Source organism: Mastigoproctus giganteus, chromosome 11, assembly GCF_048544385.1.
Source record: "Mastigoproctus giganteus isolate SK-2022 chromosome 11, ASM4854438v1, whole genome shotgun sequence".
NCBI classification, from domain to species: Eukaryota; Metazoa; Arthropoda; class Arachnida; order Uropygi; family Thelyphonidae; genus Mastigoproctus; species Mastigoproctus giganteus.
Window position 1 is genome coordinate 12089894 of NC_143585.1, and position 24404 is coordinate 12114297.

The 24404-nt window shown below is 40.3% G+C and overlaps 1 protein-coding gene across 1 annotated transcript in view; it reads right to left on the reverse strand.

The window, feature by feature from the left end:
- Positions 1–22605: 22605 nt before the first annotated feature.
- Positions 22606–24404, reverse strand: part of LOC150077719 (flavin-containing monooxygenase 5-like) — a 38333-nt gene continuing 36534 nt past the window's right edge. Inside the window, exon 2 of the mRNA XM_090385450.1 lies at positions 22606–23880. Coding sequence (XP_090241576.1) covers positions 22900–23880 — 981 coding nt within the window. The 3' untranslated portion in view covers positions 22606–22899. The remainder of the gene's footprint in view (positions 23881–24404) is intronic.

The window sequence follows — 24404 nt, forward strand, 5'->3', positions numbered from 1 at the left end:
TAAGAGTTCTACAGGGTGTCCGAAAAGTCTGGAACCATGGGATTTACACTACATATGCTAACTCTCATTTACAATATGTGTTCTACGTGTCCACCCTGACTCTCCACGCATTTTCTTAGCCGGTGTGCCATGTTTGTTTGGATTCTCCCCAGCATATTGGGATCGACAGCAGCAGCACAAGCGTTGGTAATTCTCTCCATAAGATGGTGAAGATCTTGGATTTTTACAGCATACACATGTGCCTTCAGAAATCCCCTAGCATTAAACTCGTCCACCACTAAGAAGAACTACGACCACTAAGAAGAACTATCTCCACCCTTTCATCCAGTATTAATGCCGTGTTTCACCTGTAAAGGAAAACATTGGTTCATTGGAAAACATTTTACCATTGGTTCCACTCTTTTCGGATATCCTGTATATTAATACACTATTGCTACTTAGAATGCATACGATTTGTCATCGTACAGGAACATTAATAACTGTTCACAGGCAAGAACAAAAAATTTATCCATAACCATTATCATGATCATGGTTATGATGGTTTAGGTGTCATGATGATCATGATGGTTATGATGGTTTAGGTGTCATGATGATCATGACTGATTGAGGTGTTTAAAGCCTTGCTGGTTCCAGTAATCTGAAAGTTAATGGCATTGTTCCACTTGCTGAGACTGCACACATGAAGGGCGTAAATTCAAGTTGAGGAAGGCAGGATAGATGTGCGCAAGTTGCTTTCAGCCAGCGGGTGATTGATTGTTGGAACAGAATGCCATCTGATGTTGTGAAAATGGATGCTTTGAATAAATTAAAGAGAGAATTAAATAAATTCTTGGAGGGTACGGTAAAATTTTAGTAGCATCAAAGACTAAACTAAGGCCATTTTGCTCCGTATATATTGTCTGTAAATTGCGTGTGTTCTAGGGTCGATTTTCTGTTTGCTGGATGAAAAAGCCGAATTTCCAGGAGGTAAACCATGCTACCCTCGACTGAGACCGACTAACTGAGCCATGTTGTGAAAAAAGAATTCCTCACGTTATTGACGGGAGTCCAACTCAAGTCTTTTCCAGCCGGTGTGGAGGGGACGGCGATTCTACCAACTTGTGCTACCCACGAGGGCCTACAATTTTGTGAATAAAGAATTTTATTATTATTATTGGAAAATAATGTATTATCTTGACTCTGACTTCGTGACTAAATTGATTATAAATTATTATTTCGCATTTTGTATTTTCAGTTTGTAATTTTTAACCAATGTGCTTGTGTGTTGACAGAGTTAGTGAATTAATAACAATTTTGTTTGTTAAAATATTCCGCTTTTTAAATGCAAATAAGAAAATTTGGGCAATTTTCAGGTACCGATTCCAAATCTGTAATTGATTGTGCTCTATCACGTCGATATTTGCAACGATAAAAAATATAGTACATACAACAACATACACACTGATTTGGCTTTTCATTAGCAACAGCCCGTTGTGTAGAAACAGACTGGTCTGTGATGCTGGAGCGCCTCCGTAGCCAGATGGGAAGGAGCAGCAGTGCGTAGCACACGCTTCTTGATTAGACCGGGGTTCGAGCCCGTCACCACCAAATACGGATGATGTGGAAAGGTCGGGGAATGACCACCGCATATCCCGGAGCAATATGGCCTTAGTTGCTAATGCTCCTAAAAACCAAAAACAACAACAACAACAACAACTGTGATGCTGGTGAAGGTTCAAAGTCAGAAACAATTGCCGTTCGCACACGTGACGATCAGTTTAGTTTTAAGTATCTCTCTGCGAGAAAAGAATGGGTCAGCGCGAATGATTGTGGCAACAAGATGTGCAGATATCAGTATATTGACAACAGTCAACGTGGTTAGTATTCTCCTGTTCTGTAGTGTCAATGGTCTACCTTGTCTGGCTGAACAGCGGCCGAACAACCAGCCAAAGATCTCACATGGGACTACCAAGTGTAGTCAATGCCCATGGTGAGCGTCATGTGTCTCGTCTCGTAACACAGTAATGGCGCAGCACTGCAGCCCAGCTATCCACCCAGGGCAACGTACGAACAGCAAGATCAATATCCGGATCAATATCAAGATCAATATCAAGATCAACGTACGCACAAGCAAGATCAACATTTGGAGAGTATAGTGTATTACAGGACTCCGAGAATTTCCCCGTTGTGTATTTGGTGCCGCAAAACAAACTCTGCCAAGGCCAGAGGTATGACTGCGTTGCTGTACGGTCTGCTTAGTGTTGTGTTGGTCTGTTGTTCATCTGGTCACTTAGCCCTTGGAAAACCAAAGCCCCCTTGTTGCCCGTTCACAACCGCGAGGAGGTGGACCAAAAGTAGAATGTAAGATCTTTGGCTGGAGCGAACCTTAGAGTCGCCTGAACTTGCCAGGGAGGGCCTCTTAAAAAATAAAAAAAAATCATAAGTTTTTGTTGGAAGAGAGTGCTGGGTGATAGTGTAGTTAAGAAATACAGGAGAAGGCGAAGAAGGTAGTTGATAGGAGACTTCCACCAAGAATATAGAAGTTGAGGGCATGGAGGGACATCCCTGTGGAGGAACCCAACTACCGGGGGAAGAGCTGGGATGGGAGGTGACGAATGTGTAATGTCCTGGGTGTTGAGGGGAACCAAGTTATTGGGTCAGTGTGTCCTATGTGGTAGGAAATGTCGCTATCAGGATGTCGGTACGACATAATCCCACATTAGCTAGACCTGTTGAAGGCGAACAGCGGAGGTGAGTTCAGCACCGGCAGTGTGGAAACAACCAGTTTGGGTGCATCCGCCAACTATAGTCATGTTTGGGGGAAGTGGAACGCTATCAACCGGATAACTACACAACACACTTCAGTCATACATCTATTGTTACAAGAGTATACTGGACCTTTTAATTTTTTTTTTTTTTTTTTTTTTTTTTTTTGTAATGTATATTCAACAAAGAGGACAAAGAACAGCTTTTGCTCTCGCATATGCCCTGTTTCATGTAACTCTTGCATTCTGCTAGACCAGTCGACATCCGTCAACTGATTTGGTGAATCCCGTTTCAAATTATATTATGCTGATGGGTTTATCCGCATTTGGAGAAAGCAACACAAGGCCATGGCACCTGGATGCACTGTTGGTGTTCGGCAGGCTAGAGGCAGTGGGATTATGGTCTGGGACTGTTTTCATGACCTGCCCTGGGTCTCTGGTAGCCGTTAATCAATGGCTCAATGGAACTGCCTACCATTCTATCTTTGATAGTACCCCTTCATGACGACAGTATATTCAGAAAACTCTGATGTCTATCCGGCAGCTACATGACCTGACAGGTTGATAACTGGTTTCAGGAACATGATGACAATGAATTCTTCATCATTTTAAGAATAATTTGAGGTTGGCCTTTTGCCAGGTGTCAGAGAATGTGCCTATAGTGAAACAGTTAATAAAAAGGCATGGACTGTACACCGAGTGGACAAAAATCATGGGACACCTACCTAGTAACGGGTAGGCCCACCTTTCGCCCGTATAAAGGCAGTCACACGACGAGGCATTGAGGCATCCACTAGTTCACGAAAGCGTTCCACAGCTTTATTTCAATCCATGCTTGCTGCACCGCTGTCCATAATTCCGTCGCATTCCTAGGTGCAGGATCCAAAGCTCGAACGGACCTTTCCACAGCATCCCAAAGATGCTCCACAAGGTTAATGTCCCGTGAACAGGGAGACCATTCCATGGTGGTAAAATCGGCGGAATGCTCTTCAAACCATGTTCTAGTCACCACAGCTCTGTGGGGAAGGCGCATTGTCCTGCCAGAAGAGTCCATTGCCCTGTGGGAGCATGATGACCATGAAGGGATGCAGATGGTCTGCAAGGATGGACACGTAACCCGGACCGTTCAGAGATGCGTCTAGACGTACCAGAGGTCCCAACCTGTGCCAATTCAACACGCCCTAGTCCATTACCGACCGTCCACCTGCCTGACCAGTTCCTTGTTGACATGACGGGTGCACAGCTTAGTGCGATTTCCGCCAGATACGCACCCTCCCGTCCGCTCGAAATAACTGGAAATGGGACTCATCGAACCAGGAGACCCGTCTCCAACCATCCAAGGTCCAGTGTCGATGTTCTTTCGCCCATTTGAGGCGTAAAATCCTGTGTCGTGGTGTTAGCAATGGGTCTCTGGTGGGTTGGCTACTCCCATAACCTATTGCGGCTAATGATCGCCTGATGATCTTGGTTTGGTGGAGACGTTTCTGGCACCTGCCTCGTTGAAGTCGGCGGTGATTTGTGTCACTGTCGCTCTTCGGTTGGCTGAAACAATGCGAGACAGAAGTCGAGGGCCACGTTCATCCACCACCTTTCTCCTCCCACAGCGCTGTCCAGGATGAGATGCTATTCTGGAAATGGCGTATTCCCGATTCACTCTTGATACTGTCGAACGAAGACAGTGCAATTTCTGTACCACCTCCATGACAGAGTGATCCATGGGTCTGGCACCCACTATCATCCCTATTTCAAAGCTGGTTAACTCACGAAGCTTATCCCTACTGACATCGAATTACCGTCTAGGTGAATGCAGTGATGCAGCGTACCTAGACGGTTCTTCCACTAGCGAGAGGGGTGACAGCGTTGCTTTGCCCAGGAACCAGGTATCCCATGAATTCTGTCCTTTCAGTGTACGCCCGACATTAGCTGGCCACCCAACTGAGCCGATCTGAACCCTGTTTAGCATGTTTCGAAAAGACATTCTAAGCTGCGACCATCCACCTGGAAATCTGCGGACATGACTAGACACATTGTGTAACACATGGATACCACAGGACACTGGAACACCTTGCAAAGCCCATGCTGTGTACGGCTGTATTACGGACAAAAGGTGGCCTACGAGGTAAAAGGTTGCAATGGAAAGCGAGTTCAGTGTGTATATATTTATTTCGAAACATTCATGAGAGAGTTTTACTGATAACTCTGTGCACCAAAGTGCTGTGGAAAGTATTTAAGGTGGTTGAGCAGAAAATGAATCTTCACACCGATCTTACAACCAATTTTTTTAAACTAGTAAGCGCATTGTTGAAAATCTCCTCGTAGTCCTTTAATTTATAAGTCCATAAAAATTGTTTCCCAACGCTCTTGAATGCTAACCAACTTTCTACTTCTTTCTGACACATAAAGGTCGAAATAATCATCTTGCAAGAGCTTTCTGATTTATGGTCTGTCGGAAACACCCGCGTGAAGTTTAGCCATTTAACTATAAACTGTTTTATTGGACCCAGTTTCTTAAGTATCAGTAACAGAAGCACTTTACTTGGACAGACAAGTGGTTCACTGATGGAATTTTTGTTCCCATGTGTGAAATTTGTCACTTTTGGCCAAGTCTTTCTAATCCAATTATCAGCCCTGTTATCTCATTCGTAGAAGGAACAAACGAATTTTGTTTCTAGTAAGAATTTTTCTTGTTTTACCCAAGAAGTATAGTTAGCATTTGAAATCATCACAAACTAGTCACTCATGATCACGATATTCAACCTTTTAGGGCAAGAATTTCAGAATGTTCGTTAGTTCCATTAAGTGTACGGATGTTTCCGTTGTATAACAGAAATCCCTTTAAGCTGTTCTCGATTTTTCAACGAAAATTCTCCATTCCAGTGGATCATGCATAACACCTAGTAGACTATGGCACCGAAAACAACAGATCCTTCTTGCAGTAGAAGGGAGTGAATTTTTGTTTTCTGTACCTATACCGAGCAAATGCAGTTTCAAATGCCTATATACAGATTCTTTTCATTCAACCAGAGCCTAAGAATCGTTATGAAGTCTTCAGCAGATCCAAGTTCCGCTCCGGATCGTACATTCAGCTTGTGTAAATTGCCGCCTTCTTTGGCGTGGTTTAAATTCAGCGGATCCTTGAAATTCATTATGCTTACTTGAGGGAGCCTGAGAACCAGCGTCTGTGCTAGAAGTATTTTGAGGTTTAGCTGGAATTGGCACATCTTCAATCTGGGGAACAGCACGAATATCTAATAGTAGATTTGAATACTGTATTGAAACTTTGTTCTTGGCATGTGCAATGCCCTGTAATTTATGAAATGTAACCTGAGACCATAGCATGGACTGTATCTCTAGAGGAACGTTATCTGCAGTTAATTCCACAGATCAGCAAACACTCCTTGATCACAAAGATTAAGCATATCAAAAGTACTCCGTAATTATATAGTGGGTTTTCCCTTGAGGTTGTGGTCGAATTCTTTAGAGACCTTTATAATTGTAACTCGACCTCAGATGGAGGGAGTTTCCCTCTCAGCTATTTCGGGTTTTTCAGCTCTTACAACAAATTAACTACATTTTAACCCATAAAAACATACTTTTACTGTATATAATTCAAACTTCTCTTTTTTAATATTCATTTCAGCTCTTCATTTATTAAGTGGAGGGCTTCTCTAGTATCGGAGGTAGTGTGTGTTAATGCCAAGGCAACTAAGACTATAGTGTCAGTAACTTTCTTGTATTCTGTGGTTTATTTGCCTGTTTGCTCCACGCAAAATCAAAGTTTCCGGGAGACAAACTATGCAACACTCGCTTGAGACCAACTGACTCAGCCACTTTATGAAAAAAGGCCTTAAACATTGCTCGTTTCATTGACGGGATTCGAACCTGTCGGAGGGGGGATGTACAACGCATATGGACGTATTGTGTGTAATGTTTGTAACTACTGTGTTTTAATAACACGTGAACTACAGACAATGAAAATAATTCGCTTCCACCAGCAAATGGCTTACTTCTGAAAAAGCCTAGGAACTATTTCCTGTCTACTAGGAAATGTCTTCAACTCGTGACTATCTTCGGCACCATAAGGCTAATTAAATATGCTACTGAAATCCCCGCTGACCTTGAAAGTAGCCCTAGCACGTAGCACAGTTTGCAGAATCGCCATCCTCTTCACATCGAGTGGAAAAAGACTTCAGTTGGAATCCCGTCAATGACGCGAAGAATTTGTATGTGTTTTTTTTCACAACGTTGTTGAGTTAGTCGGTCACTATTTTTATTTTTAACATATAATATACACAACAGGCATTCGTCCAGTTAAAGTGTATAACAGAGCAAAGGTTGTACAAATCATTAAAAATAAATGGTAGACTAATACACTTTGTACAATGAAAGTTAATTCAAACGGGAAAAGTCCAATTCACGAAAATAAAAAAGATATTCATGACGTCAAGTCCAGCGCCATGAAAACTCGCAGAAATCAGGTTGCTGCAGGAGACGTCATCACACACACATACACACACGAATTAATGAGGACATCTTTAGTCCAGAACTCATCCGTCAATCAGTCAACATACTCCAAATAGTTCTGTGAAACCGTTTCTTGTTCACAGTCATATCCAAGTCAAACTTGTTCATGAGTGCCAATGTTATTTCGAAGAAGGAGTTCCTGGATATCTCTAATCTAGAATTACCGATGTGGAATGTAGTCTTCTGTCTAGTAGCCACCGGTGGAGCGTGAAGGTCAGTATGGCACAGAAGATTCGGCAGGTAGGTTGAACCAGCGAAGATGTGGTAGAACAGTTTTAAATAAAGAACAGTTCGCCGAGTTTCCAGAGATTGAAGCTTGAAGTAAGAACAGAGATTCCGGTAGAAGATTCTGTGGTATAACATGGGGTTACGTCTGGAAAGATAGTGGATAAATTTCATCTGGAGCGATTTTATTTGCTGTATCAAGTATGCATGGTGTGGGTTCCATATAAGAGAAGCAAACTCGAGTATAGGGTGTACAGTTTTTTTGAATACGAACACAGAGAACTGAGGATCTTGAAATCTATACGTCTGCCGTTTAATGAAGCCAATTTGTTTTTTTCGCTTTGTTTAATATATTTCTAACATGTTTATCAAACCACATGCAGCGGTAAAAGTAACTACTAGATATTTAACTTCATCAACTCTGGAAATCGGCATCTCCTTGATGTAATATCGATTAACTAAAGCCTTAGTTTTCCTTGAAGCTGCAAAGGAAATAGAGCTGCATTTCCTAGTATTAACCTCCAAACCATTCAAAGCAACCTAATCAGCAAAAGAGTTGAGAGCAGCCTGAAGGTTAACTGCATCATCTTGACTGCTGATATGTGAAAATAGTTTCACATCATCGGCAAATTAGTATCTTAATACCACCTCTCTCAACAAATTGCGGTAGATCGTTGATAAAGATGGTGAATAAAAGAGGCCCAAGAGATGATCCCTGTGGTATCCTCCTCTCGATGGAAAAAATTCCCTTGAGACTTCCTGTCCGATAATCACCCTATGTTTTCGATATGAAATATAACTCATCAACCAGGATAGTAAAGGGTCAAGTGTTCCATAGTGGCTTAGTTTTTGAGCAAGTTGATTGTGCGGGACACTGTCAAAAGCCTTAGTAAGGTCTGTGTAAATCACATCAACCTGTCCTCCGCGATCGACGGTGTCTAGAAACTATTGCCAGATAGTGAGAAGATTAGTGATAGTTGATCGGCCCCTGGTGAAGCGACGTTGGCAGTCGCAGATGAAGTGATGAAAATATTCCATTAATCGGTGGTGAATGACAGTGTCCAGAATTTTTGCCAGCGAGTTCATAGAGTGGGCCAGTAAATCAGAGTGTCTTATAATGGGAGATTTTAATTTCCCAGATATTGACTAGAATTTGGGGGCTGGTCACTCACACACTAGTAGGGCTTTTGTGGATTTATTGGATGATTGTTTTCTACATCAGCATGTTCGGGAGGCAACTAGAGGGAGTAATACTCTTGATTTGATTATCAGCAGTGATTCTTCATGCATTAAGAATCTGCAGATAATGAACCACTAGGTGGCAGTGATCACAGTGTGCTGAAGTGGGATTTACTCAAAGAGGTAACTACCATTAGGGGTAAAGGGAAGGGTTATTGCTTCCGTAAAGGCGACTACGATGGACTGAGACAGTATTTAAATTCTATACAGTGGGACCAACTGATGATGTTACCAACAGCAAATTCAAAATGGGAAGCATTCAAAGAACTTATCTTGGAAGCTACTAGGCTTTACATACCAACTAAGAAATATTGTTCAAGGTTTAGGCCAAAATGGATGTCAGATGAACTAATGAGGCATATGGCAGAGAAGAAAAATGCATGGGATACATACAAATTAACACATGACACAGAAGCCTATGATAGATACAAGTTGATATGCAACCAAGTTACAAAGGAGGTTAGGCAGGCGAAGGCAGATTACGAGAAATCCTTGGCAAGGGATGCAAAGAAAAACAGCAAAGAGTTCTTTACTTATGTAAACTCTAGAAGGAAGGGGATGAATCAGATTGGTCCACTTGATATTGATGGGTCAAGTGTTGATGATCCTGCTCAGGTAGCTAACAAACTAAATGAATATTTTGCATCGACATTCACACATGAGGAGTTATTCAGCGAGGGGAATGCCAGAGGTGTATTCAACTCTAGCAGTAAGCTACAGAATCTTGAAATAACTGGGAGTAAAGTGGAGGAGAAGCTGTTGAAGATAAACACAAGAAAGGCACCCGGGGTGGATGGGCTCTATCTAGTTATATTAAAGGAGGCAGCAAAGGAAGTAAGCAAACCCTTAGCCATAATTATGAGAGCTTCCTTGGACTCAGGGGAGGTACCCATAGACTGGAAATGTGCAAATGTGACCCCAATTCACAAAGGAGGATCAAAGGCTGACACAAGTAATTATAGACCTGTGAGCTTAACTTCTGTTCCAGGAAAATTAATGGAGGCACTGGTTAAAGAAGCACTGCAGGATCATTTAGACAAGACTTCAGTTATAGCTCAGACACAGCATGGTTTTGTTAAGGGGAAGTCTTGCCTGACCAACTTGATTGGATACTATGATGCAGTCACAAAAGAACTGGATGCAGGGAATAACTTTGATATTATATACTTGGATCTTAGAAAGGCTTTTGATACTGTTGCACATGGAAGACTGCTACACAAATTGGAGCAGTGTGACATTGGAGGCAAATTGCTGCTATGGATAAAGGGGTGGTTGAGGGGGAGAAGACTGAGAGTGGTAATCAATGGACACTGCTCATCGTGGACTGATGTTATTAGTGGAGTCCCTCAGGGCTCAGTGTTGGGTCCATTATTGTTTTCTGTATTTATAAATGATATTGATGATGGTATATCGGGCTTAATGTCCAAGTTTGCAGACGATACAAAGGTTGGCAGGGTTGTCAAGGACACTACTGACACTATGCTGCTGCAACAGGATCTGGAAAGGTTGAGCAGATGGGCTGAGAGGTGGAAATGAAGTTTAACATTGACAAATGTAAAGTACTACACATGGGAAACAGGAACCCCAGAGCAACGTATCAACTCTGTGGTACTACACTGACAGTGGTAGAGAATGAAAGGGACTTGGGGTGGTTGTGCAGGCAGATATGAAGTTCTCTGAGCAGTGCAGACGGGCTGCAAGAGTAGCTCATGGAGTATTGTCAATGATATACAGGAATTTTTCCAGCAGGGATAAGGAGGTGATTATTCCATTGTATAAGGCGATGGTCAGGCCACACCTAGAGTACTGTATACAGGTCTGGAGGCGTCATTTCAAGAAGGATGTAGAGCTGCTGGAACGAGTACAGAGAAGGGCAACAAGATTAGTGAATGGAACAAAGGGGTGCTCTTACGAAGAAAGGCTTAAGTTTTGCAAATTACAGTGTCTGGAGACTAGGCACCAGCGAGGTGATCTGATAGAGGTGTATAAAGCCTTGAATGGTTTAAGCATGCTCAATGCTGATGGGATTCTTCCTCTAGCTCAGAAAAATCACCTGAGAGGGCATAAATTCAAATTGAGGAAAGACAGATGTAGGATTGACGTGCGGAAATTTGCCTTTAGCCAGCGGGTGGTTGGTTGGTGGAACAGACTTCCATCCCTTGTGGTGGAGGTTGATAGCCTAAATAAGTTTAAGGCTCAGCTGGACAGGTATTTTGAACGAACAGAGGGGTGAAGTGGAAGTGAGTTTTTTTTTTTTTTTTTTTGGCTGATGCTGCATAAGCTTGCTTTCTTGCATCAAATGCCTCTACTAATGCTAATGCTAATGCTAATAAGGCAGATGGAAGGGTAATTCTCTAGTGAGTGGTTTGCACTTCTCTTTGGGATAGGAATAACCTTAACAGTTTTCAAGTGAGTGGGGTAGATACCAGTCTTAACGGAAACATTGAATATATGCAATATTATATATTTAAGTTGTGGAAAGCATTTCTTCCACAAGATAAGTGGAATCTTATCTGAGCCTGCTGAAAAATCTTTTGTTAGTTTCTGAAGCGCTTGAATGATATCGTCTGTGTCTATCGAAAGATTATTCAGTGTATCATCCTTAATGGCTTGATATTGATAAGTTTAAGCAGTAGTAGGTGCAGTTTTCTCGGAAAAGGAGGAGAAAAAGGTCGAAAAAAGATCTGCTCTAGTTTTGTCACAGGTTATAGGCTTGCCATCGGAATCAATGATCCTGGTGCCTGTTGAGCAGTTATTAGACGTCTTTAGCATGTTCCAAAATGGCTTCAGGTCTCCATTTACTGTGAAACTACGTTGAATTGAATGAATATAACGAGCGTACTGATTTCTGATCATCCTTTTAATGTTGCTTCTATGTTCCTTGAACAGTGTCATATATGCTTCATCGTGTGTCGTCCTAAAGTGTTTTCTGCACTGTTCTTTGGCTCGTATAATCGCAATTATGTCTGTCGTGATCCAATGAGGGAATCTATTCCTGTAATTTTTACTAAGAAGTACGAACTCTTGAATGATAGAGGAGATTGTGCTAATAAGATGATTGGTGACTGCGTCAAGGTCATTAATCCGTGGGAAGGAGAACCAATCAATGCAATCAAGTTCACGCCCTAATAATTGCCAGTCTGCTCTCCTCAAGTTCAGTTTGGCTGGGACAGGAGTAGTGCATCTACTCTTCTGTGATATGTTGATTTGACAGCTTAAAGCCTTGTGATCAGACGGCAGAAATGAAATTGCTTCTAAAATAAGGATCTGCTTGGATGCAAAAATGAGATCCAGCATCGCCTTGCCTCTAGTAACAAGTATTGTTATACTGCTTGAGATCCAGTTCAGACATAATGTCATATAGCAGCTTAATTGTAGCGGTTGACTCCTCAATGCCTAGTGTTGAGTATTGAAATCTCCAAACAAGTACACCTTATCCGTCTGGTGAAAAAACGTTTCAAACTCACAGAGTGCTTGCGACAGCCTCTCCATAAGAAGAACTAGCATGGATGTTTTGTCCAGCAAACAGAAAATCGACCATAGAACGCATGCAAGTTACAAACATATATACGGCGCAATATGATCAAGTGGTTGATGAATCTAAAGCCCTGCCACAACCCACAACAACCTTGAACGTACGATGTTGAAATTATTAGAACACAAAATGTAGTTGTACACTGCATTTGCAATGAGAACATAGGATCTCGTTAATGCCATATGCATTTGACTTCTTGTTTACAGTTCAGAAAACTAAATAATGGAGGAAGAGTTTAATCACCGGAAAGGTGATTAAACATTTTCTTAAAAGGAAATCCCTGGATTTCCTTTTAAGAAAATCTCTCCCTGGAAAGGGAGAGATTTACTTTGAGAAAATTCCCTTTGCCACAATTTACATTCTCGCAGCTCCAAAGCTGAAATTGTAAATTCTTTATTCCAATTCATGTTTATATCATTGTCATTAAGCATATACAATAATAAATCCTTCAAGAATTAGTCTGCGTGCTCTTTTCCAAACAATAAACCAAGATGGGAGGAAAAGGGAGCGAGGGAGGGAGGGAGAATAACAAACTTTATCAGGATTTCCGTTGCGACGAACGAGCCATTTCCTACTTCCCTTTGTGCAGAGTTGTACCACGCAGACCAAAAGAAAGGGTTGACTGCATTCTGGTGACCCCAAAGTTTCGATAAACCCATTAGAATGTAGGACGCCAGGCAGTGACCTCGTAAAATTACCCTTTCTTGTCCTCGTTGAGGTTCGTGTGATATTGCCCAGTTTCGTTATGAGGTGCCCGAGTTTCGTTCCACACGCCGTTGTACTCCACGGCAGCTGTGGTGAATTAAAAATGTTACTACGAGGCGAGAGGCCACGTCCAGTGCTGTGGCAGTGACGGGCGTGCATTTAAGTTCGCCATGAAGCTCCAGCTACACGAAAAAACCTGTTTTCCCCTGCGATATTTAAGCGAATTTACCCCACTTCTGACGAAATCATTCAAGACATTTCGTAAGATATTTATGAGGTTATGTTGTGAAATTCCCTCTAGAAAAGGTACGCAATTACAGATGTGGCCTGTCGTGTAATGGCACGTGACTAAACGCCTGAGGTGTCATTCACCTGCAAAGATCAATGGAACAGAAGCAGTCTATGACATCACCTGAAAAATTAATACAGATGTTTAGTCAATGGTGGGTGAAACTGTTTGGAAATTTTTTTACATTGCGTTGAGCACAGCAAATAAAGTAACGAATCAAAAATCCTCGCTCATTTTACAAAGAGGAAATTGCTTATCTATTCTTACAATATAGCAGTTTAAACTTATTTTTTTATTCCACTTTTGCATTTTTTATGGTGACCCCAAAACGAAAGACGTTAGAACCTACAGTCACTCGTTACCTACTGTCTTCTCTCTTATTTGGTATACCTCTCGCCCACATAATTCGTGGTATGGAATCTGAGGGTCTAAGAAACACATGGCGTTTAATATACACGTAAGTTGGTTATAAACCAGTTTATACAAATATATTAACAAAAATCAGTAGATTTCGGGACGCGTGTCCCTTTGTCAACTGACAAAATTAAATACAATACAACGAGCTGAGTGAGGCACGTTATGGACCCCAGTACTCCAGGCCCATTCGTTACCACATGACGTTTCTTAGCCCTTCAGTTTGTTTAAGAAAAGAGGTGCATCACGACAAAGATGCATCGCGGAATAGATAGTGAATGACCTTGATCAATCTATGGAAGTTATCTTTACTACAATACCGTCTGCAGATGGAAGATTGAGAAGACAGCGGATATTTTGATATTGGAATTAATTTCTGCAAATTTTTCTGCAAAAGCTCACGGAACTAACTTCCTCGTGCTGTTCCAAAGCACAAAAGTAGAAGGGATAAATTAGGAAGAGAAAACTTAGTTCGGCTAGTCTGAAGTTGAACTGGGAACGGGGGCTGAGTAATTGAGGCACAGATGTGGAAGAGAGGTGCAATTAATCAGTTCAGAAGAACAATGGCCATGGAAAAATCTGTACAAAAAGCATCCAACAGAAAGTGAATATCTGTGTCATTCAGAATGGCGAGTTCGTTAGCAATAGTCCATTAATTTCCTTTTTATGAATAGTCTTAAGTCATTAAGTTTGGTTTTAGGGACGCCACTCCAGATTTAGAAGAAAAAAAAAACAGGCCAGGGTACGAGGATTCGTTTGTTAAATTGTACAGGGCTAGTAGCTGTTTAAAAGAAAACGAACGCCAAGATAAAAAAAAATAAATAAATAAAGTTGTTTCGATGCGTTGGAAGCAATATTAGTATTAGTATTAGAAGTAAAAAAATTAAATTTATTCAGTGCACCATTCTTCATTCTTCCACAGCACCAGATTGAGTTTGTTCGACCAATCAATTCCTCTTTGACTAAAACCAAATTTTCAAGATCTATCCAACAGTCATCCTTTTTCAATTAAAATTTATGCCCTATTTGTACGTCATCTGAGAAAGAATAAGGAAGCCGCCACCACCACCATTAGTGTACTCAATCCATTTAAAGCTTTAAACACTCCAATCTCCTCGTAGGTGCTTGGCTGAAGGGTGTTCCACCCTCGTGGATAGCACAGTTAGTAGAATCGCCGTCCTCCCCACACCGGGTGAAAAAGACCCGAGTCCCGTCGATGACATGAAGAATTTGTGTAGGCCTTTTTCGCAATGTGGCTGAGTTAGTCTCAGCGAGGGTAGCATGGTCCCCCCCCCCCGCTGGAAACTCCGGTTTGTTGACCAGCAAACAGAAAATCGATCACAGAACACATGCAATTAACAGACATATTATAAACGGAGCAATACAGCCTTAATCACTGATGTTCCTAAAATCATAATACAACAACAACAACAGCAGAGTGTACCAGACGTTGCAGTTTGCAGAACTAAAGTATTTCTTGGTAAGAATACCCTTTTGTGTCCTCGACTGGTGTTGTCGCTCCTCTCTGCACGCGTTCAGATAGTTCCACATCTTTTCAAAAAAGAGTGTATATAGTAATCAAGAGGCAACTTTAGAACTGGATATATCAGTGATTCACAAATTGGTTGCCGCGCATGTTTCGTAGGGAAGCCGCAATCTTTCTGAACATTTATATTTTGATAGGTTCAATAATTGTTTTGTTTGCTTGTTTCGGGATTTATTAGGCGCATCGGCAACTATGGCCATAGTGCGCCAAATAATTGTTTAAATTTATTTTAACAGTGGATGGAAAGAAGAGTGTGATTGAATTTCCACTTCAAGTTGATTGAGTTGAGTGAAAAACTTCGTGGAATTCATCTACATGGCTCTTCATTTCCGATAACTGGTAGTTCGGTTAACCAGCGTTATACTGCAAAATAAACTGAATAGAATTATAATAGTTCAAGCTGAGGGACGTGGTTCGACTGCGGCAAAGGTTCGTTTAGATTTGAAAAATACGTCACTCTCGCCAAATTATGATCATGTTGAAACGGACGCCGCGAATTACAGGGAAAAATTTTAGGGTGACGTCAGCCAAAAAAGTTTGAAAACCACTGCCTTATACACAGGGAAAGTCCACTCTTTGTCCCTAATGGCAAAACACCTGCATCACTGGCAGGACCCATGATCTGTTCTAGCAGCCTGCCTACAGTGCTCAGACAACTGACTGTACAAGTCCTTTCACTTGTACAATTATTCCCAGATCTTCATCATACTCCACCATTAGTTGTGGTATACCGCCTATTTGGTTATTCCTGGGATCGCTGCTGGCCGTATGCAGTACCTTTAATTTATAAATATTGAACTTCAATTGCCACTTTTCAGCCCATCTGCCTATTTTTTTCTGAATCTTGTTGCAGTAGCATACTCTGATTACTGTTATTAACCACTCTAATAACTGTTGTATCATCTGCAACCTTAGACATTAAGCTTGATATGTCTTTATCAATATCACAACAATCGGCACAGAACTGAACATTTGGGGACTCCACTAATAACATTTGTCCACGAAGAGGAGTGCCTATTGATAACCACTCTCTGTCTTCTCCAACTAAACTATCCCTTTATCTACAGCAGTAACTTGCCGTTAATGTCACATTGCTTCAGTTTGTGCAGCAGTCTTTATGTGCAACAGTATCAAATGCCTTCCTGAAATCCAAATATATGACATAAAAATTATTTTTTGCATCTATCTCCTTTGTTAATGTGTCACAGTATCCAATCAGATTGGCCCAACAGATCCCATTAACACATGCTCTGACTTCAGTATAACTGCATTTCTGTCTAGACAGTCCTGCATTACAACTTTAAGCAGTCACTCCATTATTTTCCCAAGCTTACAAGTCTGTAATTATCCACTTCATCCTTTGATCCCTCTCTTCCTCTCTTCTTTGTGAACTTGGGGGAAATTTTCACATCTCCAACCTACATGAATCTTTCCTGAATCCAAGGAGTACTCCTACTATCATTTTTGATTTCTCAGTGCTCTCTCCCCACCGTTATGTTCGCTGTGTACACATCAGATTCAAATGTTGGATCCTGCATTCCTGAGTGGTAGTGTGTTTCTTATATTGCTATAATGTATGCATTTGGTGACGTAACCAATACTTCTAGTACACGTGCCTTGAGTGACCGGGGTTCAAGCCCGTGACTGCTGAATACGATGCTGTTTCTTGTATTCTGTCTATCTTGTGAACTCCTCTGACCGTTTGGTCGTCCCGGAGTATAAACAGAAAATTTATTTATTTATTTATTTAAATCAATTAGAAGTATTGGTTAAGCCTATATACACCACCCTAACATTGTTATATGGAGAGCTGAATATCTAAAAATAATCTTTATTTAAGGGAAAACCTTCGATATTTTTCCCCATTCATCCTTCAAAGCGGCGATAGCTGAGCTTTGATTTTTGGGCAGTCTTCCTTCACACGGACCTGACAATCCAATTCATCCCAGAGGTTCTCTACAGGAATGAGGTCAGAGCTTTCATGTCAGCCCGAATTTTCGATGTTCATATTCCTAACGTCACAATACTAAGAGTATGGAGTGTTGTTCTGCTGATACAGGTCTGGGCCCTCCACTAGCTGCCACAGCGTAGATAGCGCATTATTGTCCAGGACGTTTAGGTAGGCCTCAGTATTCGTGGTTTTGTCCAAAAAAAATCAATCCCTGGTCAAAACATGAAAACCAGCCACAGAACGTTATACTGCTTCCACCAAACTTCACTGTCGAGATAAAACAGTCCCGCAGGTAGCTTTCTCCGGGAATTCGCCACATTGAGACACAATCCACAGAAGGGTAGATCATGAACCGTGACTCGTCACTCCGAAACAGCTTTCCATGGTCTACGGTCCAAAAACAGCTGACCTTACGACAATCTAGACGGCGTCTGGCATTAGTGGTTTTTGGACGGATTAGTGGTTTTTGTATTGGCATTAGTGGCTTTTGGACATAAACGAAGTAATCCATATTATGCAACGTCCTGAATACAGTAATGGTGCTGACATGTGTCCTAATGGTCTCACTAAGGGCCTGTGTGCGTTGCGACAACGTTTTTCTCTTCTGGGTATAATCAGAGCCTGTCGTACTGTTTCGACTGAAACACGTCAGGTGATTGTTGGGAAACCCAGCTGATTTATTGGCACTCTTGACACTTTGGTACTGTACACAACAAAATTACAATACTCATGGGTACTGTAACTTGTGCTGATGTACACCGGGTATATACTAAGCTAGATGTAAAGAATGAGAGGAAGAGGTTATTAATCGAATTGTACTCATTATGGCGAGATAGGTGGAACCTATGCATTAAAGGAATACAAATTTATGCCTTCTTACCGAAGACAGACATTGTGAATAATAATAATAATAATGTGGCAATAATTTGGATTGCATGCCAAATTTTTGGTATCTGGTCATGGTCCTGCGTTAATACTTTTTCAGCTGGATTTGTCGGAAAGCAGCTTATGTACATGTCATCAGGAGGAGACGTCTTGTCATGTCATGTCATGTTAGAAAGTCATATTTATTTAGATTTGAGATTTCATTTAGAGAGATTAGTTGGAATGTCTTTGAGGAACCAGATCTAGGTCCTGTTTACTAATAGGTGATTGTTTTCATATTTTAATGATTTCTCAGCTAAAATTAGAGAGAGCATTTGAATGCTCGGTAGCAGAAATACACCTCTCAGGGGCAGGGATGGTATCCAAGTTCATTGGAATAGGTGGGTTATGTTCCAGAATCTGATTTTGCCTGGATTAAGAGGTTGCTCCAATGTTTAATTATGCGCGTCTATTTTATTGTTATTTTATTTTAATAGAACTGCTTCGGTTTGGCAGATGTTAAGAATAAGCCACATATGAACTTCGGCCCTGGTAGTTGTTCCTCTGGTACTTCAAATGAAATTGAATGTGCGCACTGCGATAACGGCAAACAGCGTTCTCAGCGGACGATTTCTTCAGAGCTCTCTCGTCACGTTCCGTCAGCTTCGGAGGTTTTCCGAGTAATTTAGTGACGGTTTCAACACCAGTCCGCTCGCTTCCATTTGCAGATCATATCAACAATTGTCGAACAAGGGATCTTCAGCGCATTGAAATGTCACGTACGGACCGATTGCGTAAGTGGCACCCTATTATCATTCCGCGCTGGAAGTGGTAACTGTCTATTACGTCATCTTGCAGTCACAATCGTAATACCTCGAAGGCCTACGTGCAAATTTATGGTTATCTAATGCGGCTCTAAGCTGGGCATTAGGCGACCACCACAAATTAAAATTAACAATAAGCAGATCTAAATGGTTGCAGAAATAAAATATTTAGGAGTAATGATTGATGATAAGTTAAATTTTCATTACATGTACAGCATGTAGCTGCTAAAGTTAAGGAGTTCACTTGTGCAATGGCTCGGATATCACGGACTGATCGGGGGCTATCCAGGAAAACCATGATGTTATACTATAAGGCGGTATTCATCCCTATAGTCGCATATGCTTCTGGAGCATGGTTTCGTAGAGTGTCAGGTTTAAAGCTAAACTAATTTCTATTCAGAGAACTATGTTTTTGATTATGTTGAGAGTTTGTAGAACAGTATCAGCATTACAGGTTCTTGCGGGAACCATGCCTCTCGACTTGGTGGCTTTTACGGGGTTACGTTATTGCATTCGGAAACGGATGCCAGCAGAAATCTTTGGAATTACTATCAACACTGAAGCTGATATTAAAAAAAAAGAAAAGATGAGATGCTATAATGAATTGAGACACGCTTGGCAAACCAAATGGGATGCAACCGCTACAGTTTTAGTTACTAAAATATTTATCCCTGCAGTGACGGTTCTAACTGATAAAATTAACCAGAGATGGTTCTTTATGGGGTTATATTTATCTAATATTCTTACGGGACACGGGTCAATGAATGCTAAACTTTTTCAGTTTAGATTGTCTGACACGGATTTATGTTAATGCGGTTTTCCAGAGACTTGGAGCCAGGTTCTTTTCAATTGTATTCTCTACACAGACCTTAGAGGAATATTAATGCATAATATTAGGAATGTTGCCCCAGGCCATGAATCAAGACTCATCCAGAACAAACAATTCTTTACAGGAGTTTGCGAATAAGGTATTTAAACGAAGAGCATTAAACAGGACGCTTTTGTCTATTAGAAATTAAGAGTAATAAAGGTTTTTAGAATGGCTTGAACATGTCGGTGGATTTTGTTTTTGATGTTATATAAGTTCTTTATTTACACAGAAACTGGTAAATGTTTTCTTGATTATATTTGAAATCATAACTCTTGTAACTGCTTTGAAGATCTACGTTGGATTTAGCACGTGGTTGTAATTAATACTGAGGAATTACTGCGCTTATGTTTTATTGTTTTGGCTTGACGGGTGCCTTATTTGGAATTTAGTTCTTTGTGTTATGTTAGTACATACAAAGTATAATGTATGCATCGTATGTACGAACATAACGGATAGACATGATTTATTGGTGTTTTTATTATATTTTGCATATCAACTATTATTATACGTTGTTTTTAGAAAACAGATCAATCAAGTTTGAAGATAAAATTGGATAAGATTTTTACCAAGACCTGGACAATATTTAGAGTTTTACAAGTCTGTTTATGATGTTAGAATTGAAATGGCCACAATTGTCTAAGATGTGGACGAGTTGCTAGTGTCAATTTTTTTAAAATTTATTCTTACATCTATTCTTACACTTCATCTAGCTATCTCATACAAAAACAGATGCCTATTAAATAGCATGGACCATGCCTTGAAAAATATCTCGTCAGCCTTGTACCAAACTGACTGACAAAGCTCTCATGATATTCTCCCTCGTAACATATCTGGAAAAAAAAGCCAGATATGTTAGGAGAGAGTATACGATGAGCAAGTATATCTGAACATTGCCCTGTACCCGATAAGTAAATCTTCAGATATAGTCTTAATATTGTTAGTATCAAGAATATTACTTTTTGTTGTTATGGTGGTGGTTTCTGGTGCAAGTGCTACTTCGGCCATCTTAAATCAGTTTATTATTGTAGACTGATTTAAGTTTCAAATTTTTCCATGAAAAGAAACAAGCTTCCTTATGTTTCTTTTAAAATTTTTATTACTTTGGAAAGATGTGATAATTGCAATGCAACAATAAAAATTTCTTCAAAAGGAAACACAAAAGGATCAAACTCTGGAACACAGATTACAAGAGAAATTCCAATAGGACCTGAAGATTTCTTGCCATGAAGATTGAGATTCTTCTGGCTTCCTGTCAGAAGAACAGGGACGGAACTGAATGGAATGTACTTCTTGTGGAAAGTTTGCCACCATCACCATTATAAGAGTTGCTGGTGACGGCTTTATCTTTTAATGGGAATACAATGAACTATCAGGATACAACAGTAGGAGAGACATGGGTGGAGAGAAGATGGGCCATAGTTTTGGCAACAGCCCAGCAAGGACGTGTTTTCCATTACACATTGCCTATTTCCTAATAAAAAACAGACTGAAAAAAAATAATTCAAAAAGAATTCGACGATTTTATTTCGACAATAAAATTTTACAAACTAATTTTTAAACACAGATTTCCAAGATAAATTCTTTCTTCGCATTTTTCCTTTTAGCAAAATCACGAACAAGAGAGTTCCTGCTGAAAATAAGTTATGGAATAAGTGTTGCGAGAATAACTTCAAAATCCAAATTTATAGGAATGCTTTCGAATTAGATTTAATGCTTAAGATCATTTTAATGTGTTTGATATAATGTAGTGAAGCCTCTAAATAAAGAGTACTTAGAGCCTACGAACACCAAAGGCGACTCTACAAAATTGGATCCCTCTGGTCGTCCAGAAGGATCTTATTTTCTTATAAGTTTGAGGGATGATATTATTGCCATGTTTTGTGAAACAGAAGTTGTTCGAGAAGGCAATTCCCAAGTTCTTCACGATGATAACTCTAGATATCATTTGCTGATGATGGAATAATCGTAAGATGTCAACTTTTTCCTAGGATCATCACTGAATGTAATGGCATAATATTTATGTATATTGTTTTTAAAGTTTACGTCTGTCCATTTGATAAAAATTTAGTGAGAGCAGATTGAAGGCTATAACTCTATTGGATGTTTTTAGTGGTAATATAAAATTTTGTATCATCAGCGTAAAGAAGAATTTTAACTTCTTCGGCAAATGGGATTAGTGTCTGATCGTTAACACACATGTTAATTAATAATGGCTCCAAAGATGATCCTTGCGGAATACTTGTAAAAATTTGACACATCTGAATGGTTGTCCCAAATATTTTAATTGATAAGATCGTTGAGATACAGTCTAACAGAGGATTAGTAATCCCATTTGACTAATTTTTTTAGTTAATAAATAATGGTCTATTGAATCAAATGCTCTGAACAGATCAGTGTAAACCACATGACATGACCCATGCCGGATCGTTGCCAAAGATGGTTTTCTCCACTCCAAGCCTCCTTAAGCAAACTGGTGATATTGCAATGTTTAAAGAAAATAGAGTAGCCTATCAACTAGTATTGCTTGGTGACAGAGGATCAGAATTGTGTAGTGCGAACCTCAACACCTGCTTAGTTGGTTCACACTTGGGCATGAGGGGTACCCCGGATTACTAGTCAGTCCTAACAGCATCAACCAGCGGATTTAGTCGTTATAGAAAGAAACTGAAATTTGTAGAATTTAAACGCATTTGATTCATAAATGGGAAAATGTTATGTAATGACTTAATGATGTTAGTCCAAAAGCTGAATAATAACAAAAATAACATTTTTATTGATATAAAAATAACTACAACTGCTTTGAAAGTTAATATGAAACAACTTTTATATTTATTTACAACGTGATTATAAAATGTCTAACAGATTTTTGGTATACACTCACGTTTGAACTTTATTATATTCGCACAAGAATGTATTGAAATTTTGTTAGGACCACAAAAATAATATATATCTGGGAAGAAATAGCTCTATTAAGTGACATCTGAAGTTCCTCGTTATGGCAGCAACACACGCTCATCCGATACAATTCCACATTGGCCACATGTATTTGTCTTCTTCTCTATGCAGTGTCCATTGGCGCAATGAACTCTTCGGACCTCCGAAGTAATATTACTTCTTGTGATTATCAATTCAAAAGAATTTTATGTGGATTAGAGCAGCTGACGTTGTCTAGAATATCACGGCAAGTATAAAGGCTAAGAAAATAATCATTATGCATCCTAGAAGGAACTTTCCTATGCCGATTTGGTCTTGCGTTTTTGGACGGATAAATCTTGTGTTCAGTGCCCCATGAACTCTTTCGTCATATGTAAGAATTGCATCTCTAGCTCCGTCCCATTTATGGGGACCTTCAAGGCGATACTGATAGGGAACACAAGGACCAAACACGCACCTCCACCAGAGCTGAGGATCCTGAAGGAACATTTTGACCGTATTTGGTTTTACTCCAAAGTGAGCGGCCACACTATCCATGTAGTTAATCCAGTCTAACTGGAGGGTATTCCGTGGCCCTGAGAAATACCTCTTCCTCATTTGGTATTCGTTTCTCTTGATGTCCTTCATCATGTCGGCCTCTGATGGCAAGGTGGTTTTTCCGTTCAGCAAAAGCGCAAACCATCTACTCTGGATTTCAGAAATTGGAAAAAGAGCACCAACAGGCTGGGCCAGACCTATAAAGGCGATGGTATGATGTTTTAGGTGGGGTGGAAAAACATATTTGTAGACGTCTATCTTGTTATCTTCTACGGAAACAATATCCTTGCTAAGGAATGGAAACTTAACCTCATATCCAGTGGCTAGAATTACTGCATCGAGTTCCGTTTCGTGAGTTTCCCCTTCAAAGATTACGCCCTTGCGGGTGAAGCGTTCGATATTGCTTTTAACCAGAACCGTTCCGCTGATAATGCGATTGGGCAGGGCATCGTTCACCATGGGATGCTGACCAAAAATACGATGTGCCGGCTTCAGTTTGTAGGTTTCGTGGTCGAAACGCTCGTTCATCGCCCTCTCTGCGAAGTAGCATTTGACTTCGTAAGGAAGCGTATTGAACATAAAGTTCCAGGTGCGACGTATATAGTTAGCATCGAAAGGACGTCCATTAGGTCCAACTCTGTGAATAATCCAGCAACCACGCCTGGTGCTCAAGTATACCTGAAAATAAAGGAAGATTTCATTAGCAATACGATTGTCACAGTCATTCAAATCAATCAAATTGACTAAGTTTAAACCGATTTTATTCTCTTTACAAAATACAAAAAAAATAATTTGTCGGTGATTAAAAAATCTCATTAGGCATGCGAACCACAAATGACAGGAAACGCTTGACTGCTCATTAAGCATATTTTGAAGAAAAAAAATGCGTGATTTAGCGCATGAAGTGCAAGATCTCAGTACCTATATGACGTGCAATGAAAAGAATGCTAATAACCCGGATGCAGAATTAATAACTCTGAAGGCATGCATTCAACAGTCGTATTGAATATTCGCCTGTGAATGTGTCCATTTATCTATTTTGAAGCCAATTGGTATAGGTCATCTTCTTTCATCCAGAAATAGTCTTTCAAAAAGACATTTTTAATATACATAAATAAAAACGCTTGAGCTACACATATTTAAAATATATCGCAGTTTCTCGTAATCTCAAACGTTTAAAACGCCTCAATATTAAGCCTGAT